The sequence below is a fragment of the Lonchura striata genome, chromosome 1A (assembly GCF_050655825.1).
Source record: "Lonchura striata isolate lonStrDom1 chromosome 1A, ASM5065582v1, whole genome shotgun sequence".
Lineage (NCBI taxonomy): Eukaryota > Metazoa > Chordata > Aves > Passeriformes > Estrildidae > Lonchura > Lonchura striata.
In genome coordinates, this window is record NC_140741.1 from 57,650,115 (window position 1) to 57,671,860 (window position 21,746).

General features: G+C 40.9%; 1 protein-coding gene across 7 annotated transcripts; it reads right to left on the minus strand.

Annotated features, from left to right (window-relative positions):
* Positions 1–2,843: 2,843 nt before the first annotated feature.
* Positions 2,844–21,406, minus strand: USP44 (ubiquitin specific peptidase 44). Of its 7 annotated transcripts, none has more exons than XM_021527967.3 (7): positions 21,258–21,383; positions 14,909–15,850; positions 14,345–14,602; positions 6,226–6,424; positions 5,646–5,754; positions 4,641–4,846; positions 2,844–4,253 (listed from the first exon to the last, which is right to left on the minus strand). In XM_021527967.3, the coding sequence occupies exons 1-7, from the start codon at positions 21,324–21,326 to the stop codon at positions 4,054–4,056; spliced, it is 1,983 nt and encodes a 660-aa protein (XP_021383642.2). In that variant the 5' UTR covers positions 21,327–21,383; the 3' UTR covers positions 2,844–4,053. The 7 variants fall into 7 exon arrangements, with proteins under 7 accessions (XP_021383642.2, XP_085425202.1, XP_021383640.2 ...); XM_085569076.1 differs by lacking the exon at positions 21,258–21,383 and adding exons at positions 19,439–19,569; positions 21,020–21,048 and having other exon boundaries at positions 14,345–15,850; XM_021527965.3 differs by having other exon boundaries at positions 14,345–15,850; positions 21,258–21,406.
* Between the last annotated feature and the right edge of the window lie 340 nt (positions 21,407–21,746).

Sequence of the window (21,746 nt, forward strand, 5' to 3'; positions counted from 1 at the left end):
TAATTTGTTGGCTGTTTGTTAGCTGACATGTAGAGGCTGACAATCACGTGTAACAAGCTGAAGTAGAAATGACTCAGAAAAATACTGGCAGAGCGTGAAGATTAGTGCCCATGAATTTAACTGGGTGTATCTGCATACAAGCGTCCTGTGCTGCTGGCCCTCCTGCATCTTCCTGCCTGGCAGTATAAAAGGCAAAACCTATTTCTACCTTCTTAAAATAAACAGTTTTCCTACTGCTCTCATGCTCTTCGGGCTGCCATTTCCTGCTGCTGTAACTGTTAAAAGTCCTGGCCACGCTGACTAGTAAGTGAACCATGCTCTCGTCACTTGACAAAATCAAGTTTACCAAAAGACTTCTGAGCAAGATGATGAAGTCTGTTTTCAAATACCCAGAAGATGGGGTCATCTTGTTTCTTGTACATACATTAGCGTATGTACAGTTGATCTTGAGTGATGTGTCCTTTTGACGAAGGCATGGCCTAAGATTTTCCTAATTTTAGACTCAACTACCATGCTTCTCTTAGATGTGGGTATGACAGGGCTAGAGGGTATAGCAAACACAGCCAGGTGAGTATAACCACAACATTTCAAAGAGGAGGCTTAACTAGGGTATGTGGGGAGGCAAGTGGAATTCCTGTTCTAGCAAGGAAACTGCTGCTGTGTCTTTCTGTGTGGTTTTGCCATGTTCCTTTCAGTGTATCAAAATACTATTTGTATTTCAGAACAGTACAAAAACACAGGTGGTATGCAAACTTAATGATGAGATGTGCAAACATAACTGGAATTTGTTAATTTGATTTTTACAGCTGGTGTTTTGTGGAGATAGAGGAATTTTGCCAAATCCTTCTTTCTTCCCAAAAAAGAATTTTCATTGTTAGTCATTTCCCAGGGTTATGCACTGTTGGTACTCAGCCTCCTGTGAAACATCAGTCAGCTGTCCAGAATGGGAGGTGGGCAGTATATTTTCCTCAGTCCAAACGCTTTCACAAAGGTGTGTTTAGAGATAAAGACCATCTTATGTAGCTTGAGAAAAGCATGGTATGCTTTAAGCAGGTTATATTTTCTAGGACTTATGCATAGTTATTTTTTCTACAAGGATTCAAGAGGATTTTCTGTTTTCATAATTTTGAATGTTTCAGTGTTTTTTAAAGGAAAAGAGTGATTATTTTATCATTTTTGACTTGTTTTTGCCATAACAGGCACCCAACTCTTATAACTTAAAGTCATACTCATTTTAGCTTTGCTTTGCATTTCTACTGATGCTTACATCTCCCTTCTTTTACAAAGGTACAGGGCTCTAGGTAAAAACCCAAAATCTGTGTAGGCTAGTCAGCAGTTCAGATGAACAATAAATTTTTTACCTAGTTGTTTTGGAAGTGCCTATATCCCCAGTTTTTGTAACTACATTTGTTTTTGTTTCAGTAAGGCAAAAATCTCTGAATCCCTTAAATAAGACAGGGCTCTGTAGAAGCCTTCTCTACTACTCGAGGAGAAAAGTGAAGGCATGTGCTGTCAGGATGCATAAATCAATTACCACCTGGGACTGGAAACAGTACTATTTTTCAGTTTAAAGTGAGGCTGCTTTGGCCTGTGTGCTGCATCCCTGTGATCTCAGCAAGTTTGCAGATGGTACAAAGCCAGAGGGGTAGCTGGAAGGCCAGCTGGGGGCACTGCCACGCAAGGGGAGCAGGACAGGCCCAGGAAATGAGACAAGAACCTCATGCAGCTCTACGAAGGGAATCACCACTCCTGCTCCTGGGCAGGAATCACAGGCTGGGTGGGAAGCAGCTGCCCTGAGGAGCAAGTAATGTGCCCTTATGGCAAGGGAGGCCAAGAGCCTTAATCTGGTTAAAGGGTGCAGAGAGCTACTACCTGAACTAGTTAAGTATTAATAACTGAAGTAGAAGCCGTGAAGAGCACCTGAATTAGCTCATCTTTGTGGTGGACTGCACTAATCATTGCTACCCTCCCCACTGCTGTGACTAGGAGGACTAGGACTCTTTCTCCTCCTCTTCTCTTGTTCTACCCAAGAGGAGCAATGGAAGAAAGCTGGATTTGCTTTTGCAGAGCTGAAGATGTCTTTCAGAGAAAGACTTGAGACATAGCAATCTTAGCTGCAATGCAGGGGAATAGCTGGAAGCACAGCTTAGGCAATCTTTCTAGTAAAGATGGCAGGGTAAGACTCCTTCTAAGGGACTTGAGTATGTGCTTAATAGTGACGATTGAGACTAATTAACTCTCACACCCAAGTTGCTCTCTACATGTCCTAAGACAGACTCTTGTGTCAACGATTGAGTCTCTGAAGACCCCTATGGATCTCCTAAGAGATACGCTTGGAGGAAGAAAAAGTATCAGAAGCCTAAAAGGCAAATTTTCTGAACTACCTGTAAGTAGAAAACGGTGTTTAAATTACATGCATTTCCTCACCAGCCAGGACAGCAGAGGAAAGTATTTGAAAGACTGAACAGCCGTAACAAGTACATTTGTCAGATCACTCACTTCAGCACGTGGCTTTTGGCTAAAAAAGAAAACAGGAATAAAACCCAATAACAAAATCACAAAAAACCCAATCAACCAAAAATTTCCCCAAACCGATACATGAACTGTTTTGCACACTTAATTAGGATGAGCAGGAGACCAAGAAGTTTGAGATCTGAGGCTGCTATGTGCTTGTTATAATATGGCATCTTTCAGAAACAGAAATGATAGCAAAACCAGCTGTTAAATCACTGACAGATGGCCAAAGCAGTAGTATAGTTAATACCTTAAGTCCTGTTAGACAAAATCTAAAATTTTTTGAAAATGTAATGATAATGTAGGAATTTATTCCAGTACACACACGCTTTTCTGTCCATATCAAGGCATTTTATTGAGGTATAACTTCACAGAAGATGAGGTAACAATTTGCATAGGACTTACACAAAATAACTTCACTACTAAAATTTAATTGGCATTAACTACTGTATGTGGAGGATTGATAATTCCTGCTTGTTAAATTCTCCTCACTGCACAGTTCTGTTAATGCTAGTGGTAGGACCATGTAGTATAAGGTACAGCAGTTGTGGGTAATGAAACCAGACTGAGAATGCTTTCATGCAAACATTGCAGCTGCTTTTCATCAGCTGTTCAGGGATGACTGAGACAGACAATGTTTGCTGCAGCTTAAAGTAAGCTGGTCCAATTCAAGAAAAGGGAGGCTAATGTTCTTGTAGCAATGACAGTGGGTGAGTGAGTGTGGTTTTATTGTTGGGGCGATACGGAGTTTTTAACTTGTTTGTTTAAGAAAACTTTTAAGTTTTTTGGAATAAAAAAGCCCCTGGTTGTTAAATTACTTTGAATTTGGCACTTGAGCTTTAAATTGTCATGTTTGTTAAGGCTAAAACATGCAAGTCTTGATAAAGATACATTCTTGTAACATTAAACACTCCTCTTATATACTTATATGAAAATAACTTCATGCTCTATTTCCTCAAGTTCAGATTTTTAGAAATTCTATCAATGTATCTTCAGTATAGCCATTCAAGCTTGCAAAATAATTTCACAGAAAGTTGCCTACAAACAATTCATTTACTATCTGACATGTTTTAACATTCCTGGCTGGTGAATGTCAATATTCTAAGACCTAGTAGCAATTCCTGCAAGACAGTAAGAATCACGGTATCATTAGAACTATACTATAAAATGTACACAAGCATATACAGAAAATTAACCAGACAATTATCAGTTGCCCATTGAAGTAAATTTTCTAAACCAATTCAAAAATATTATCAAAATACAAAACCAGCTTAAAAAATAGCCTGAGGTAAAAGTTAAATGCACATAGCAATTTCTTCCTTAAAAAAATAGCTGTATTGAAATTCTAGGTACTTTGAAAGTTACTTATTGTCAATAAAAACTTTTGCTAACCATTGTAAAGAGTACTTCAACTAATACAAAACTATATAAACATTGAGAAAGTACTGTACTTTCTTTTAAAATACTGTACTTTCTTTTAAAAATACATAGTTACGACAATTTAAACCTTTACCATACACACAGATAACTGGCTTTGGATTAGCTGCTACTGTTGTCCATGGAACAGCCAGCTAATTCTGTCTGCTGCTGACTTTCAGCTGTGCTAGGACAAGGGACTCTACCATGTCCATTTGCCTGAGTAAGTCGTTGGCTGTAAAACAAAATGTAGGCTTGAGCCTTGCATACTTCTTCCATAGTGCACATGTTGAGTTTCGAATCATTGCAGTGTACCCAAAATCCTACAATAAGGAAATACACCAGAACAAAAAAGTCATCAGGACACTGATTTTGCATCATATTTAATAATTAATTCGTGTTTGGTCCCATTTAATGAGTTCTGTAGAAACAGTAAACTGTTTCAGTTGATCTGGTTTATTACCTCAATGTTTTAAAAGCCTAGCTTAGCTTCCTCAGATTTACAAGAGAGTTTATAGCTAGAACACATTTAACAAGGCAATGCAAAAACTGAACTGTTGGTCTACAGAGCTGCACTTCTCACTTCAGGCAGATCAGCTACAATTGATTCCCTTTTGCTTTTGAGAAAAGACGCTCTTTGTATCAGTTGAGAATTAGGAACACCCCTTTCTCCTTTCTCCCTCACCGCTCATTTCCCAGCTGGTTCCTACCTCCTTCAGAATTGTAGCAGTAGGCAGTGTAGTGCCCTGAGCCAAATCCTTTCCCGTGATGCATTACCACAGCGGACAAGTCGTAGATGAAGCAGTCAGGCAGGAGAGACTTGAGGGATTCCCTGCAGCAATAAGGCTCCATGTTTAGCATTTGATCAAAACTAACATGTACACCAATCTTCTCACGGTGATTGCGTCCTGACCACCTGGAAAATTAAATTAAATGAAAACTTGCGTTTTTTTCAAGGAAAGAGCACAGCATTCTGAATTATGTTTGAACTAACATAATATTTTCACTATTATTCTGTGCACAAATAAATGCTAGGGTTTGTTTTTTTTTTTCTAAACTTCCTCTTTTACTTCTTTATTTCAAGGCCTTTTAAATGTGTCTATGGTACCCTACTGTTCTCCTCTTCTGAAACATCTACCTTAAGATCTGTGCAGTGGTGAGTAGGAAATATTTCCCACCTGTTATACCGCTTTGGTATTTCTCATTTATTCTATCTCATTTTCAGTTTCCTTTGTATGAGGGACAGACAGTACTGATGTTGGGCTACGAGTTCAGAGATGCAGTGTCCACTTCCCTTCTCTGAGGCCAAATGTATTTATGTATTTGGATATAGGAAGGTTATCTGAGACTTCCTCTGAATACAGTCTAGCTTTGTGCATTAGTGATTATGAGCATCCTACTGTACCACAAGATTAATTTTTACCAATAGAGTTCAGAGCAAGGTTAGTAGGTTTTGACTGAAAACAAGGATAAAATAATTTTGGTACTGAAGTAGCAAGTATCTGAAATCCAAAAAGTTAAAAGTTAAAGCTTAAAATTGTAACATATCTTACTGATGTTTCAAGTGAACAAGACAAATAAGTTTCTAGTAACTATTTCTCACCATACTAGTAAAGGGAAATGAAACTGATGCTGAAAATCATTTATCCTAAAGCAATGGTAGAGCAAGACTGAATCTGTCAGTTTGCAACGCTTTTTGTTGTGGTACTACTTACCTAAACCGTTTAAGGTGTAATCTGAGAACCTGAGGTAGTCGACACACCATAAGCTGCTTCTGAGCTTCTGTGAGTATAACTGGTTTAGAAGAAAACTTCCTTCGTTTTGCTGAAGTCAAACACACAGTTACACAAAACAAATCTTGGTAACAGCCTTGTATTTCAGTCTAAGATTTATCCAGAGAATTTGTATGGACCTAAATATTTGTGGTACGTGCCTCCTTAAAAAGGATATGCTCTGAGATCCATTTTGCAATGATTACCCTACAGTGCAAGTAAAAAATACTTGTGGTCACTTACATTAATCACCTTAATTTAAAAAGGTGATGGTTTCTTCAGCTGGGAGTACCAGAAACCCCATTAGTGTGTCATGAGATTGTATCTAAATGAAACATCACACTTCAAAACATCTTTTGACCAATTTAATCTTCTAGGAGCAAGTAACAGCTGTCAAATGACCACACCAGAACATAAGAAAAGATCTTTGTTTGCAGTATACTTTTAAGACTTCTATACTTGCACTGTCAGTTTATATTTTACACAGAGAACATATGCATGAGTACATACTGCCTTTACTCACTGTTGCACTGATCACATGCATATATCTTTCCTTCCAAAGCTTCAGTTTCTGTAAACTTGGCCAGCATTTCTGTCAGCAGACATGGATACTGAGACGACATCTCCTTGCCATTGCAGTGATACCTCTCGGGAAACTCCAGGGACAGGTCCCAGAAAGGTTCTATGGTATTTGATTTATTGTCACAGGCGAGACATGTAACCTGTAAAAAAGATATTTCACTAGCTGCATATACTCAAAAATGTACTTTGCTAAACATGTACCGTAACACAGCTCTAAAAAGAGATTCTTTTTCCTAGAGATAACCAAATGTAACCAAAGACAAGACAAAGTAATTTAACAACAGAGATGATATACCTAATTTCTTTTCACTGAAGCAGCATGTTCAAAACTGTTATCAACAACAAGTAAGTGTTCTTATGTTTTACTGAGAAACAAAAACAATGTCAAAATGGTCTGGGACTGTCCAAAAGAAAGCAGCTGGTGAAGTCTCAGCAGTCTTTTCTCCAAAAGGAAAATTTACATGAGAAATTATAATATAGGTTAATTAAAAAATAAATAAAAATAAATCAAAACCACACACATACACACAAAAGCAAAAAAAACCCGAACAGCTGGGGATTTTAAAGTCATATCCTTCTTACTTTGTAAGTCTTCCAGGGAAGCCTGGATTAGGGAGCACACTTCTTCAAAGAAAAATTAACAGGTAAAAAGAATTTATTTCTTCTTTCAGTAAGTGGATCCATCGTCACACTAGGGAAAGGACAAGCAGTAAAACAACATGAATAAAATGTAAAGAAGTGAAGTGAGTCAACCTGGAAAATGCAGATACTACAGCAGGAGACAATTAATTTATTTTAACATTCAATACATAGGAAAATAAGTTAAAAGCAGTAGCTTGTCTAAGCTGGAAAGACAACACATCAGGTGTAGCATGCTTCTTTGTTCAGAACAACTAATGCAAAGACACAGTAATAAAGGAATGAAAATTCATTTGACATCCAAAGATTGTTACTTCACAGAGACCCCTTTATACTGCTGCTGTTCTACATAAATTCAGTGTTATTCCCTTCAGTTTGTTATTCCCTTCAGTAAGCCAACACAAGTGTGAAAGCACACTCAGTTTTGTTCAGATGTGCCTTTGTTTTCCTCTGAAGGTTTGCTGTTAGGTAACTATTCACCCTGCTTCGGTATTTCACGATCATTTATATAAGGACCTATCTGTCACCTCATGGTATCTTCCCCCTAGGTGTTCTTGTAGCTGCACTCAGTAGCTGCAACAGCTTATACTCCATCTCTGCACTAGCCACCTAGTGCACATGTGGATTTGTGTCCCAGCATGAACACAGTGCAGTTAGGAAAGCTGTAACTGCTTTAAGTTCTAGGATGAAAATACCACTGCCTTGTTTTAGAAAACAAAACTTCAAACTTACATGGCAGAAAAGCAAAGATTCTTCTATTTTAATTTACACTGTCAGGAGCATCTTTTGCAAGTGCTAACATCTGGCAATGTTTCAAAGCCACAAATTATTAACAATTCAGAGCTGAAATCTAGACATGGGAGACAAAATAGTATGTTTGGCCACAGTTCAATCACACTCCAGCTTAAATCCAGAATGACTAATAAATTTCTGCTTTACATATCGGTAATTTTGTTTCTCCAAAAGTTTATTTAATTGATGAATTATGTAAGAATTTGTTGTGCATAAATGCACACTTAAGATTAAGGAGCTCAGGACATAGAACACATGTGACTTTAATACAGATAATTTTAACACATTCTGAGGTTTTAAATTTAGGTCAAGTTCTTCTTTCCCAACTAGCTAATGAGTACTATCCCAGAGAAAAAGACATGAATAATAGACCCAGCTTGCAATTTTTGCTAGTCAAAAAACCTGAAGAACACAAACAGATAAAATAAATCTGCTTCTCATCTCGTCATGCAACTGTGAGCAAAGCTGATTTGTGGGGACAAATCCCTATACTCATACACAGCTGCACTTATTTCCTCAAATCCAAGCCAGTCCTCACTGCAGCAGAGTAAAACTCAGGGATTTCTGTAGCTGCCAACAGCATGGTAACCTGACACACCCGGGCAACCCCATCAGCCCCTGTGCACTTGCTGCTCATGGACGTGGTGGTAAAGGACAGCCAAGCACGGCTGCAACGGGGTGGAAGTGTTTTTCTGAGCCAGGCCTGTGATTACCAACTGGCTTACTCAAAAAGCAGGAGGATTCCCAGTCTTCTGTGGAATTCATCTGCACTGGCCTGTCCACTGGCATTGGCTTCATAACATTCCCATCACTCTTCTTTCTGTCCTAAATGTGACTCCTTTATCTCAGACTCCATTATCATTCACACAGTGCAATCCAGATTTATTTTCTCCATGAGAGGGGCAGAAATTGTAAAAACTGTTCAAAAGTTGGTTGAGATGAGATTTTATAAAACACAAAATGAGCCCCAAACTTGAACTCAAATGGCAAAAACTTTATCCAGTGCAACTTTGTATAGTATAAGTATGCACAACAGTAATAGGGAAGTGAGTGTACTCTAACAATCTGAGATGTCTATCTCTGTGATTATACTTCATAAATTCAGTGTTTTAGTCCACCTTCCCATTATAATTCAGAATTGCTATTATAAGAAGCTTTAATACTGTCATTTATAGCAAAGCAAATGAAAAGTTCACATTAGAGCAAAGTAAATTACAGATTTTAACTAGTCTGAAATCTCTACCTTATGTTCTGCTCTGACCACCCTCTCATGCCTTGAAACACGGGTACTAAATACAATTGTTTGGTTAAAGCTTAGTATTCAATCATGGGCCAAAGGCCAGACTGAAAAGAGCTGGATCAAATTGCTTGATTCAAGCTAAGCAGGAGACTACGCAGACAAGCATCATTGTGGCCTCAATAACATGATGGACAGCTACTGCCCTGGATGGCATTCAGTGTAAATGCAGCCAAAGAAAATAGTTAACATATTGCTGCAGAAAAAGCCAACTTCATCGTCAACTGTTTTGCCTATGTGCCATGCACTTGCATGGAAGAAAGAAAACTCTTAACCACCTCTGCCCCAACTCTTTTTTTTCCTTTGTCGCTTTTAAGAAGAGTAAAATAGCCAGTCCCATTTTTGTGCTTTCACTAGATGAGACCTATATATAATGACTAGTAACTCAATTTTCGTACAGGAAAGTAATTGAAGGGGATCTCTGGAATACAGCTAAAATGCAGAATTCATATGACTGTCAGCATAAAAAAAACCAACTGAACTTTGTAGTGATAAGCATACAGTATACTCAAAATTATCTGTTTAGCAGAATAACATAAAGTGTAACCACAGGTAATTGCAGTCTGTGAATCAATGGCCTCTTATAGATTAATTTAAAATGTTACTTTCATCTGGTTGGAAAACAACTTGACAAGCATTTTGTAGGTCAGGCTAAACATAAAAGCACAAAGACTAACACCAAAATATAGAAATCAGTATACATGACATCAACTGGTTTAGGTGCAAATCATCCCGTTACCTGCCTGAAGTTCCGTCTTTCTAACATTGTCCATTCCGTGGGAGACTTAACACTCAGCACTACACGGATCACCCTCAGCATTCTCCCCCAAACTCTTAACTCACAGCATACTACCCCAAACTGAAGGCTTTCAAACAACTCAAAAAATCACATTTCCCCTTTTCTCAGACAATCTGTCCTGAAATATGCTTTAAGAATAGTTTACATACTACACTGGTTAGAACCTACTTCACTCCTTGAGACCTGGCATATCTGTTTCTCTGATCACTGCATGCTTTTATTCTGCTGCGCTGAGCAGAAGCAGGGGGAAGCATCTTACTTAGATTCCACCTTAAAAATGATCAGGAAGCAATCAAACTGCTTAGGAAGTTTTAAGCATGCCTATAGGTATCAGAAGCTAGTTCCTATCAGGCATTGCTATAAAAAATATTTGAGCCAATTTTTCTGAACTCTGAGAAGTCTGCAGAAGACACAAAGCAGGAGGAGTGGCTGGCTGGGGGCACTCCCACCCAGTGGGAATGGGACAGGGCCATTATGCAGCTCTAAAAAAGGAAACACAATTTTCTGCTCCTGTGCAGGAATCACCCAGGCACCAGTACAGGTTGAGTGGGAAGAGAAGGACCTAGGGGACAAGCTGTCCAGGAGCCAGTAATGTGCCCTTATATAAGGCAAAGACGGCCAACAACCTCTGGAGCTGCATTCAGCAGAGCACCACCAGCAGGTCCAGGCAGGTGATCCCTCTTCTCAGCTCCCACACAGCTGAAGTGCTGGGTCAAGTGCTCAGAAAAAAGGGAGACATGGATATGCTGGACTGAGTCCACTAAAGGACCAGGAAGATGATGAAAGGCCTTGGACATATCTGACATATGAAGAAACACTGAGAGAGCTGGGACTGTTTAGCCCAGAGAAGGAAGCTCAAGGTGGATTTTATCCTTGTACAAGAATTTCTGAGTACATGTAGCACACAATAAATTTGTTATTTCAATTTCTGGATTTTTAGAAACACACCTGTTTAATATGGAAAAAGTTGCTTGCTTAATATGGAAAAAGTTTAAATAAAGATACTTTAAAAATTGTTGCATACTGTGGTATTTGGTTGGTGCCATTTAAAAAAACACAAGCCAAAAAAATCTTGAGACAACAGCTAACATACTTGATCTCTTGAAGTGTACTTTAGAGATCTGTGAGCTAGTGTGGGTCAGTTTACCATTGCCACATTAGTTCACAGCACAGTAGTTTCTCCTTTCCCATTGAAGGACTGAGGACAGGAGACAGTAAGTACCTTCCACAAGAGTACCAGCACTGAGGGATTGAAAACAACTAGGATTTTAATACACATACTGAGATCTCCTCAGAGGCCCAGTAGGTTTGAGAGATATGAGCCACTTTCTCCAATCACTGCAGGAAGACTAGCAGTGAAGACAGAGCAGAGGGGAAGGGTTTTGCACCTACAATGCAGATCTTTACTTCTCTTAGATGTACCAGATACTACAGTTTCACAGTCCTGTAAAGTAAAAAGCTGAAATCCTAAAACAGGTATTAGAATAAACATAAAATAAAAAAACAGAGGCAATTTGCTCATGCTGTCCCATTACCTAGTCTAGTCTAGTACTCCATAAAATAGTAAAATATTTCAAGCAGTAGATGAAGAAAACTTACTTTAAATCAGCTGAGAAAATGGCAAAAGAAAAACAACTACCTCATATAAAATGTTCAATTGTTTTGACATCATCCAAAACTTCTTCTAGTTATCAAAGAGTAATCTGCATAAGATTTGCAAACACTCAATTTTTTGCTTTCTTAATCTTAGATCCTAAATTCAGTTAGTGCTGAACCAGGCAGCACTTCAATAACAACAAATGGATGGCAACTCAGGATTATGACTTCCCTTCAAATTAAATTAGAACTAGACAAAGGGGGAAAAAGTTGAGCTGCACATGTGAAAGTAATGTGATACCTAAGTAAACACACAGCACTGTAAGGGATCCTCTGTGTACTTTATCAAGAGTAGTTCATAGTATTTCTGAGGTTTGAAGGTCAGGAAGATTGCTTCAGGGCACTTGAGTCTCTCACAGAATCATGTATCTTCAACATATATTTTCTGTACAAAAGGCCAGTAAGTATGGTAATGTTTCAGGGGGTCTAAAACGGAGGGCAACTGCACACAGAAACACACTTCCCAGTTCCCCTTTTTCAATGAAGTAAGATGTAACTTAACATGCTAGAATAAAATCCTGTCTTATTTTTAATAAGGGCAGCGGGGAACGCTCCAGTTATCTTCTAGAGAGAAACTATAATACTGTTACAGGAGTGCATATTTATTTTATTACTATGTTTATCACAGTATTACTTTCTACTTGTAGGTAGATAAAGTTAAGCCTGCAAGGACTAAACGCACACTCATTGCTTTTAAGAGCTAACGTTGCCCAAGAGGCAATGACATAGCATGAAGTTTGGGGCTTTTCCCAGCCCTGCATGGGTGTTTTCTCATCTTTTTTGTTAACTTCATTAAAGCAGTTCTGACAAATGCCTAGTGAAATCATGGTGTAGGAATCTTACTGAGGAAAGAAAAATAATTGCCTAAAAGAGTCTTTAAAGTTCATCTTTCCATGTGCAAACACCAGGGACTAAATCATTAAGATGACATGAATATATTTTACAAGAAAGGAATTTAAATCTTCCGGGCTTACCTTTTCTTTATAATATTTATCATGTTCAAAACCAGAAGTGAAAACTAAAACAAAAAAAAGGAGTGGCAGAAGACAAAGGGAACACTGGGACAGGTAAAGTGTTGAACAGTCCATGGGAACTGCCTAATGAACCAGGGAAAAATTACTAGATAACAGCTTCAATACTCTTTTTCTTGCTCCTCTCACTTCAGGCATTCTTGAGTTGATCAAGGCTGTATTCTGCACACAGACATGGAGCAGCTGCAGTAAAAGCTGTATGTAGTAACAGAAGTCACAGATTACTTCAAAACTGCTTAATTCCCTTTCTGATTTACTCAATAGTCTGGAAGTGAGGACTTTTCGTTTTGGTTTTGTTTTGTTTGTTTTAGCTTACTCACTAGTGAATTCTCATTACTCCTCTCCTGGTCTCAGGAAGGTGGGAGGGTTTCTAGTCAAAAACCTTTCCATATAAAGCTAACAATATATGAGAGTAGTTACTGATGAAATTATGCTATGTCTTTAGAGCCTTGAAAATTCTTACTAAAGGAATGAATCCTATAAGGAGGTTTGCAACACAAGAAAACCTTGTCATTATTCCTAAAAAAATAACCTTATTTTGCTGGCAAAATTGCTATTTTGGAGAGGAATGGAATTTTCAAACAAAAAACTCTTTATTGACATAGTATACTAAACATTTTCAGTTGTGCAACACTGATACAAGATATATAGTACCCAAGGAAAGGAAGTATGCCACAGAAGTGCTTGCAGTCTGTCCCAGACAGAAGGTAGCTGGTGTTCCAGATTTGTGTATAGATCTAATGGTTTCCAGTAGTTTCACAAAATCTAAAATGAATGAGGGCTGACATATGCTGCAAACAGCCTTGTTACCTTCCTATAAAGTTTACAGGGATCATAGCAGTAAGCAATCCTACCTTGGTCAAAAACCACTTGGATTTCCAATTTTACATATCAAAACATTAAACCATCATTCAAATAGTCAGAATACCAAGAACTGACATTTTTGTGTTAAGCTTTTTCTTTACACACAATATTCATCAAATGCTTCCACACTCCCTCAGTAAACATATTCATGTATACTACAGATCCATTCCAGGAGCCAGGAACTTCCCAACTTCTGTTCCTGCTGCAATGTGGTTAGCTTTTAGATTAAATCAACAGATACAAGCATTTGTTTGTTCAGTCAGTATTGAGACATTTATACACACTGTTGGGATATGTATAATAACAGTAAACACACTGAAATACTTAACAAGGAGCTGAGAAGTAGGGAAAAAAAAAGGAGTCATGCAGAAAGAAGGAAAACCACCATTGCCTCCACCCCACAAATTTGGTTCCTGTGTTGACAGAGCTTTCTGTATCTTTGTGTTGCAATAGAAAAGACGTATTAGCAATTTTGTACATAAAATCATGACATGCAATTACTCACTGGTAAACAATCTCAAATTCAAGCTATTTAGTGAAATAATATCCTGTTTGACATCCATTACCTAATCGGTTTCTACTTACACTAGATTAACCTTCCTTAACACCTTTTATCTAGCAGCACTACAGTGATAAGCCAGATACTTGAAATTGTAGATTCTTCATTCCTTCAAATGAGTTGGTGCTTAACAGCAAATACAAGTATTTCTCAGCATGTGGAAAGGTGTGTTTTACGATACCAAATGATTAACAGGTGTACTGGGTTTGAATGGCCTAGTTTTTGGTAGTGGGAGGGCTACAGGGTGGCTTCTATTGAAACTGAGTAGTATTTCTTCTGAAATGGTGTAATAAATCCTCACCATTCCCCCATAACAGTTATAAACGTATAAACCTTTGAAGTATATCCATCCCTGACTGACTAGAGTAAATCCAGAACTATAAATCATTAAACACCTTAAAAAAAAAAAATCATAAAACATACCTGACTTAATAGCTGTCCATGAAAAATGTTGTTAACCACATTCAAAACCTGCTTTATAAGTTTTCTTTGAGAAGCAGGGATGAGAGCTGGGTATCTGGTCCCTGTAGTCTCCAGTTCCTGCTGTACTTTATCCAAAAGTTCACAGAGAAATTCCTGAGCATCTTGTTGGGCATACCCTCTGAAGGCTGGAATTAGTCTCCACACAGAATGAAGCATAGCAAAAGGAGACACCAGTGCCCATTTGCCAGACCACATAACCTGGAATAGAGTATGCAATTCATGACAGAGAGAAATATGCTTTGAACTGGGCTCCCTGGGCTGAATAAGTTCCATACTTTTTGATGCTCCTCCACTTAATCCAGAGGACAAACTAGGCCGCCTTACAGAATATGATCCCTTTACTTTCTCTTGGCTCTCATTCATGTGTAATGTTGAGGCAGCTATCGACAGGTGTTTAGATGAAGATCTTGTTTTACCATTGGTTGCTGTTGCCAGCAGTTCCTGAGTTTGGTTGAGATCAAGCTTTAAAAAGCATTCTCGAAAAATAAGTAAGTGACTTAATACCTGCAGGACAGAATTCATATAGCATGTGTTCCCCAGGTTTCTCAGTCCTGTTACTCCAGGAGTCACTGTAGGCCTTCGTTTAATTGGAGAGTCACTTATTTTTTTCAATCTCAGTTCTTCTGAGGTATATGTTTCTTTCAACTCTGCCAAAAATTCCATGTTCTGTGAGGTTTTTTGAGGGCAGGGTTCTAGTTTTGAGGACATTCTAACCTGATTTTGTAAACGACTGCTCTTTCTTGGAGGCATCTTTTCCATCTCTGCTTTCAACTCACGTTTTCTTTCTTGTCTTCTCTTCCTAGCTTTGTCCTTTTTTAGCTCTGCTTCTTCTTGACGTCTTTCTTCTTCCAAAATCCTTTTCCCAGCAGGTGTCAACTCAAGCCACGATCTGAATACTTTGCCAAGGACTGCACGCCGTCGGTGCCAGAGAGCTGTGAACATCCTGTCTTCATTCCGAAGCATGGCTTGGGCACCACCGTGTGCAAGGTAGGAATCATCACTGGTACCCATAGAACGCAAAGTCCTCCCACTTCGAGTAGTGCAGTCATAGTTTTGACTCTTGATTGCACTTAATGTACTCCGCAAGAGTTTTAAGTCACCAGTTGCGTTGTCATTGAGAACATAATCATCGCAGAGATAGCAGAAAACATACAGCTCATTAACTTCCAACGCCACTGGGTGGCTGCTCTCCTGAAAGTGCTTTAGTGCATGCTCTTCGATGTATCTTCCACACGCCACATGTGAGCAGCTGAGGCACGCCCACACAGATTCCGTAGTATTGCAGTCCATGCAATGCCATTTCTGAGGATTGAGAATGGAGTGATCTTGGGCCAGTCGCAGACGTCCTACGTGCTTACACTTATCCATTGTTAAAACTGAAATTGCAGAGATATGCTGGCAAAACACATCATCCAAACTATCTTCTGTCCATAATTCAACCAGCAACTAAAAAATAAAAGGAAGTTATAGTTAATAAATACCCAACCGTATCCCTTTTACAGGAGTCAGTGTACCAAATTCATATTAAGATGAAGATCACTATCATCATCCAGCTGAGTCCCACCAAACATATGAAAGAAATCAGTCATGTGGAGCCACACACACACTCAACACCTTCAACAGCAGTTCCATGTTCACACCAAATTGCCTGCATACCACTGTTTATATTCCCAGTGCTTTGTGGCTCTGGACTGAAGCATACTAGCTACACTTTAGGCCTGGTTTGGTTTTTTAATTAAGGGGCAATGATTTTGTTAAAAGATGCTGTTACAGAGATTGGATACAAAAGCAACTTAGAGTGGGAAAGGCTGTTCAGAGAAACTGTGGATGCCCCCATCCCTAGAACTGTTCAGGGCCAGGTGGGATTGGACTTTAAACAACTGGAGCTAATTGGTGGTGTCCCTCCACACAGCAGGGGACTGAACTACAGGATCTTTATGGTCTCTCGCAACTCAAACCATTCTGAGATTCCAAAATTCCCCTATTAATTCTACCCCTAAGCATACAGGTGCAGAAGTGCAAAGTTCACTTAAATTTATTATGTTTACACAGAGCCAACAGTTCAGACAAATGAGGCTTTATACAACTCAAACCCTTAATTAATCCATACCTTCAATTAAATCACTGCCTCTCTGTGCTCAGTCAACCCCATTATACTATTTCTACAATAATGTATCTTAAATATCTACATTTTAACATGTCATCCTAACACCTCTGAAAGAGTAACTTAGCAAAACAGAACATGATTTCTTAAGACAGAAATAGCAGGAGCTACATCAGTTACCACACACTTTATTAAAACTTTCTAATCCAGGTCTTCAAAAGTTAATTTAAAAATCTGACTACCACTGTCTTACATCCTTTACTAAGTTTGTATGGTTACATTTATTTGTCCAAAGCTGCTGTTTTTGCTTCTTCCTATAAGGTGCATTTACCCAAAAGAGACAGCCTCGGTTTAGCAAAAAATTAAAGAGACAGTGATTCATTCTTGTTTTTACCATTTTGACTATCTTGTTAAGATACAACACCTAGAGATAAATGATAACAGTGCTATGATGCATCAGGAAGTGATTACATTTGATCTGGGGCATTTGTGCCTACCACATCATTGACCAGGAGGGCCAAAGAGCACACAGCACCAGTACCATTATGCACAGTGCTTGCCAGATGAATCAATTAATTCACCTGAGGAGTTCAAGGCTTTGTCAAATGTTCAGTCCATACCAAGTGAGCCAAGTTTGCCATTTCAAATACATGCTCTGCACCTGGCTTAGGCTGTACAGTATAAAGGCCCTGGATTCTATGCTCTACAGGTAAATAAGCCATACTACAACAGTACTGAGTGATTTACACACCTCTGGATAGAACACAAAAACTGTATTCCAGCTATTAGCCTATATGCTAATATTTATCAATTTCTACAGTTGCGAATCACTGAATAGGTTACTGAATATAGAGTAGATGTTTAGTGTAAAATAAACATTAGCTAGAGGGAATCCTAATGTACAATGCTATGATACCACTAAGGAAGGAAAACAGGTAAAAGGTTGCTGGTGGCCAGAAAAGAAGCTCTAATTTTCATTTGGTACTTTGATAAAAACTATCATTAAAATATTCAACCAAAAATGGCTTAGTTTGGTTAACTGGCCCATGGCTAGTGCCTTTTAAAATGTTACAATACAGATACCAACATAAGAGCTGTAATAAGCCTCTGAGCACATAATCAGCACTCAGAATTGCATGTGTTGTATAGAATTTATTCTGTAATGAAAAAAAGCTTGAACCAGCTGTAGAGAAAGTAAAATCTGTACACAGTTTTACATGCCCCTATTCATCTCTCATTCATTCTGGCTAAGAGTTGTTTCCAGTCCATACTGACTGCACCAAAGAATTTCAGGCACCACGACCTCTGGGGAACCATCCAGCAGCTCCCAGACCAAGTACCAGCCACAGTGTATTAAGGGAGGTCAAGATCTCTTGTGTGCTATGGTCAGCAGATCACAAAAGTAACACTTGCTTAACTCTTTCATCTTGCTTGCACCCATAACATTAATTTCTTCTAAAAGGCAATCTTACCTGCAGGCTGCTAATTAGATTCTTTTACAAACAGTAAGTCTGCTTTTTATATTGTCTTTATAAATAAGATCATCAGCATTATCTCATCTCTCCTAGTCTGACAACCTCTTTTCCACAGCAAAACTTTTGGAACTTTTGTAACACTGATAAAATTCAGGATAATAATATGTATGTAAAGCCTGCTGCAATAATTAAATGTGGAATAGAGAATTTTAAGGGACAAGACTTATCTTTGTGGGTTTGGGCTAAAATATATAGATTCTATCGCATCACATATTAGTAACAGTCCTTTCCAGCAGACCAGAAAAGAACACTAAACCCTACCTTTCCACAGGGCTATCACACACAGCAATGCTGTCAGTCAGAGCAATCTGATGGGTCAACTCTTTCTGGATTCATTAAAGTCACTGCACAAACCCTGTGCCTTATTTTTCCTTCTTTTTAATACTATATGAGCAGATTCTTTTTTTCCACACGTTTAAAAACATTCTCAAGACTAAAACTGCTTACATGCCTCAGTGTAAGCAGATATCAGACTGAGGACAAAAACAGTCCACTGATTTCTGGACAGCCACTGTGTGAATCAGGACTGCACATTCAAGCTCTTCATGCAAAAGCAGCACAATTCTACGAAAGCACAAGATTATCACCTCGAAGGGAAAAAGCTAAAGCCCCAGCTCCCCCACCAGCAACCAAGCCAGCATGACATTTTCCCACCTACATCGATGTGTGGAGAAAAGAAACAGTGGAGGGGGGGAGGGGGGAGGAAACATCTTAGCATGGGAAAAGTCTTTCTTTGAAAAAATAGTGAAGAAATCAAAATGCAGTTTGGTCAAAAAGACAGCAATATCTGAAAACACTGTAAAAAAGCTCAGACTACAAAAATGAGACCAAGAAAACTTCAGATGAACGTCAAGCAGCACATTGACATAATGAATATTTGAAGTACTGAGACTGCATCAGCCCACAACATTTAAAAGCTGTACCTTAGAACCAAAACTTGGCAAAAGATCTCAGGATAAAAAACAAGAGGGAAGTAACAATGATGGAAGAAACAGGAAAAATACTGCATACTCATTCCCACACCTGAAAACTGCAGCTGGAATAAAATAGTACAATCTAATGTTCCAATGTTGAAATTCCCTAAAGGAAGTTATTCAGCCCTAGTTTCTGCATTCCTCTCTCCTGAGGTTCAGTTCTGTGCACACACACAAAGAAACTTTGAATTAGTTGACCAGCACTTCAGAGATCAAGCCCCCCTCTGTGTCCTTACTACAGACCTGAGCTGAAGCAGTAAGCAAAATAACAACTACTAGCATATAGTACTATTGAAGCATTAAGTTGTCTGGAAACAGAGAGATACACAAAAGTTTTTTCTTGCACCAAAGTTTCATAAGCTAGAAACCAAGATATATAGAAATGGATTTATTTATTGTACCATATTTCAATCTTACTGACATGTTCATTCCTTTTGTTCCACTCAAGAAAGGCTGTCAAAATGTACATTTTTGGGTAATTAATGAGCTGGAAAAGCACTTGATGCCAAAACCAACTTAGAAGTCATGAAAATTGATGGTTTTCTTCCATTTCTGTTCCATACAAAAAAAAAAAAACATCAAGATTTTAACAATTTAAGGGTGATTTTTACAGCTAAATTTATAAAACATAACTATAAATATAAACAAAAGACTGTATTTCACCCTTAGTCACTAATTCTGTAATTAATTGCCTGACACATAAATGAGAAATCTCCAACACTAGACTAGAAATGCAATACATTATTTTACAATTATATACACACGTGTGTCTATTCTGGCTTTTAAATCAGATGACTGTTTACCAATTGATTCTCATCAGGTTCAGAGTACCTGCTGAATATCTGAAAACATAGGAATCATGGATACTTAAAAAACTCAAAGTTTTAGATAACAAATACAGTAACTAGATGGCAGATGTACTGCTTTACCGCTTGTTTAAACGAGTTTTCTTTAAGAAAACAACTCAGCGAAACACTTATGCACATAACTTCCAGCTGCAGTACAGTCCTGCAGGCGTAACAATTTAGACTTGAAATTAAAGCAGCACTTCAAAAAGAAATTTTGTGAATTGTTTCTGATTTCTAACAGAGCAGCCTTTGACAATAAACCCCCCAGTCTCCCTTCTTTGGAGCCGTGCCATTTAACTTTTTTGCTCTATTTTCTTTTTTTACCAGCTAAAGAATGTACATCCAGCGTGCTGCCTAGAAGTGGCCATTTACCCCAGGACACCACAGACAGCGGTACAGCTTTACATTCGATGTCTACTACTGCAAATAACCGCGCGTTTCCTGCAGCGGGGACTTGACGATAAACAAACAACACGGATTGAAGCACTTTCACACGGCACGAAAAACACAGCGCTTCTTATCGATCTGAAGTGACACTTGACAGTTCATCTCGTTCAGAAAATCGAGCATTTCCGACTGCTCTGACAGCTCGTGCTCTGACCGCCCCTGCTAGCACAGACAGCCCGCAAGGCCGGCCCGGGGCTCGGGGCCGCTCCGCAGAAGGTCCGGCGGCCCCGGCGCCCCGCGACACGGCGCGCCTCCGCCTCTGGCCGCAGCAGGGGAGCCGCGGGCAGCGGGCCCCGCTCACCGCCGCCCTCCGCTCCTGCCCCGCTCCCCTCACCTCGACGTCCTCCCGGCCCGCGGGGACGCGTAAGGCAGCGGGCCCCATGCAGGGCTCCCCGCCACACACCGAGCGCGGCGGGGAGGCGGCAGAACCTCCGCTGCCCGGCGGGGCTGCCCGGTCCCGGGCTCCCGCTCCCCCGGCCCCACGCCGTACCCTGCCCGTCTCGCCCCCGCGACAGCGAGCACCTCCTCCTCAGGTGGCCCTCCGCAAACACCGCGCCACCGCTACCGTCCCTCCCCGAGGAAAAGGCGCCGGTGCCTCCCGCCTCACGTTCCCCTCCGCCGGGCACCTGCTCCGCGCAGGCCGGCCCCGGGCGGGCTGGCAGCGCCGCCGCGCCGCCGCCGCTCCCGCCCGCCGGTCCCGCACGCACCCTTCGCCCGCCGCCATCTTGGGCGCCCCGAGCCGCCGCCGCCTCGGAGCGGCCCCTCCGCGACGTCAGTGCCGCGCGGGGCCGCCCCGCCCGCCCCACACGCCGCGCGGGCGGCGGCGCGGCGGGCGGCCCGCGGAGAGCGCGCGGCGGCGGCGGGGCGGCGCCGCCACCGTCCCGCACTCGCCCAGCGGCCGCACCCCCGCCGCCGCCCCGGGCCCCGCCGCCGCCCCGCACCCACCTGCCCATCGCCATGTGCCGGCGGCGCGTCTGTCACCAGATTTGTAGTGGCAACCGAAGTCCTTCCCATGTCTCCTCCCACCTCCCCCGGCCTCCCCCACCCGCCGGTCCCGCGGGCCGGTCCCTCGGGGCCGGATGCGGGAAGCCCGGTGGGAAGCGCCGGGGGGCCGGTTCCCGAGGCGCCGAGGAGCTGCCGCTGCCGCTGCCGCGGGCCGTGCCCGCGGGGCACCTGTTTGCCCCGAGGTGGGTCTGTACCAGCCGGGAGAAGCGGGGCCTTAGGCTCCCCCGGAGTGGGTGTCCAGATGTACTTCCTACGTTTTCACCCGTGATTTGTCTTGGGTGGCGTCGTCCTTGCCCGAGCACAACGAGAGCTCCGTGGGCTGAGCGCTGCCCTGCGCCCCAGGCCTCGCCCGGTGGCTCCCCGGCTGGCAGGTGCCACCAGGAGCCATCTCTGGCCTGGACGCGACAGTCACACACCGTACCAGAGACC

Excerpts from the sequence above, each read along its gene's own strand:
- USP44 (XM_021527965.3), bottom strand. The coding sequence starts at position 21,326 with ATGGGAAGGACTTCGGTTGCCACTACAAATCTGGTGACAGACGCGCCG. Across the intron at positions 15,851-21,257 it reads CGGCACATGGCGATGGGCAG|TTGCTGGTTGAATTATGGAC; the intron begins GTGGGTGCGGGG and ends TTTATTTTTTAG. Across the intron at positions 4,847-5,645 it reads TTACACCTTAAACGGTTTAG|GTGGTCAGGACGCAATCACC; the intron begins GTAAGTAGTACC and ends TTAATTTTCCAG.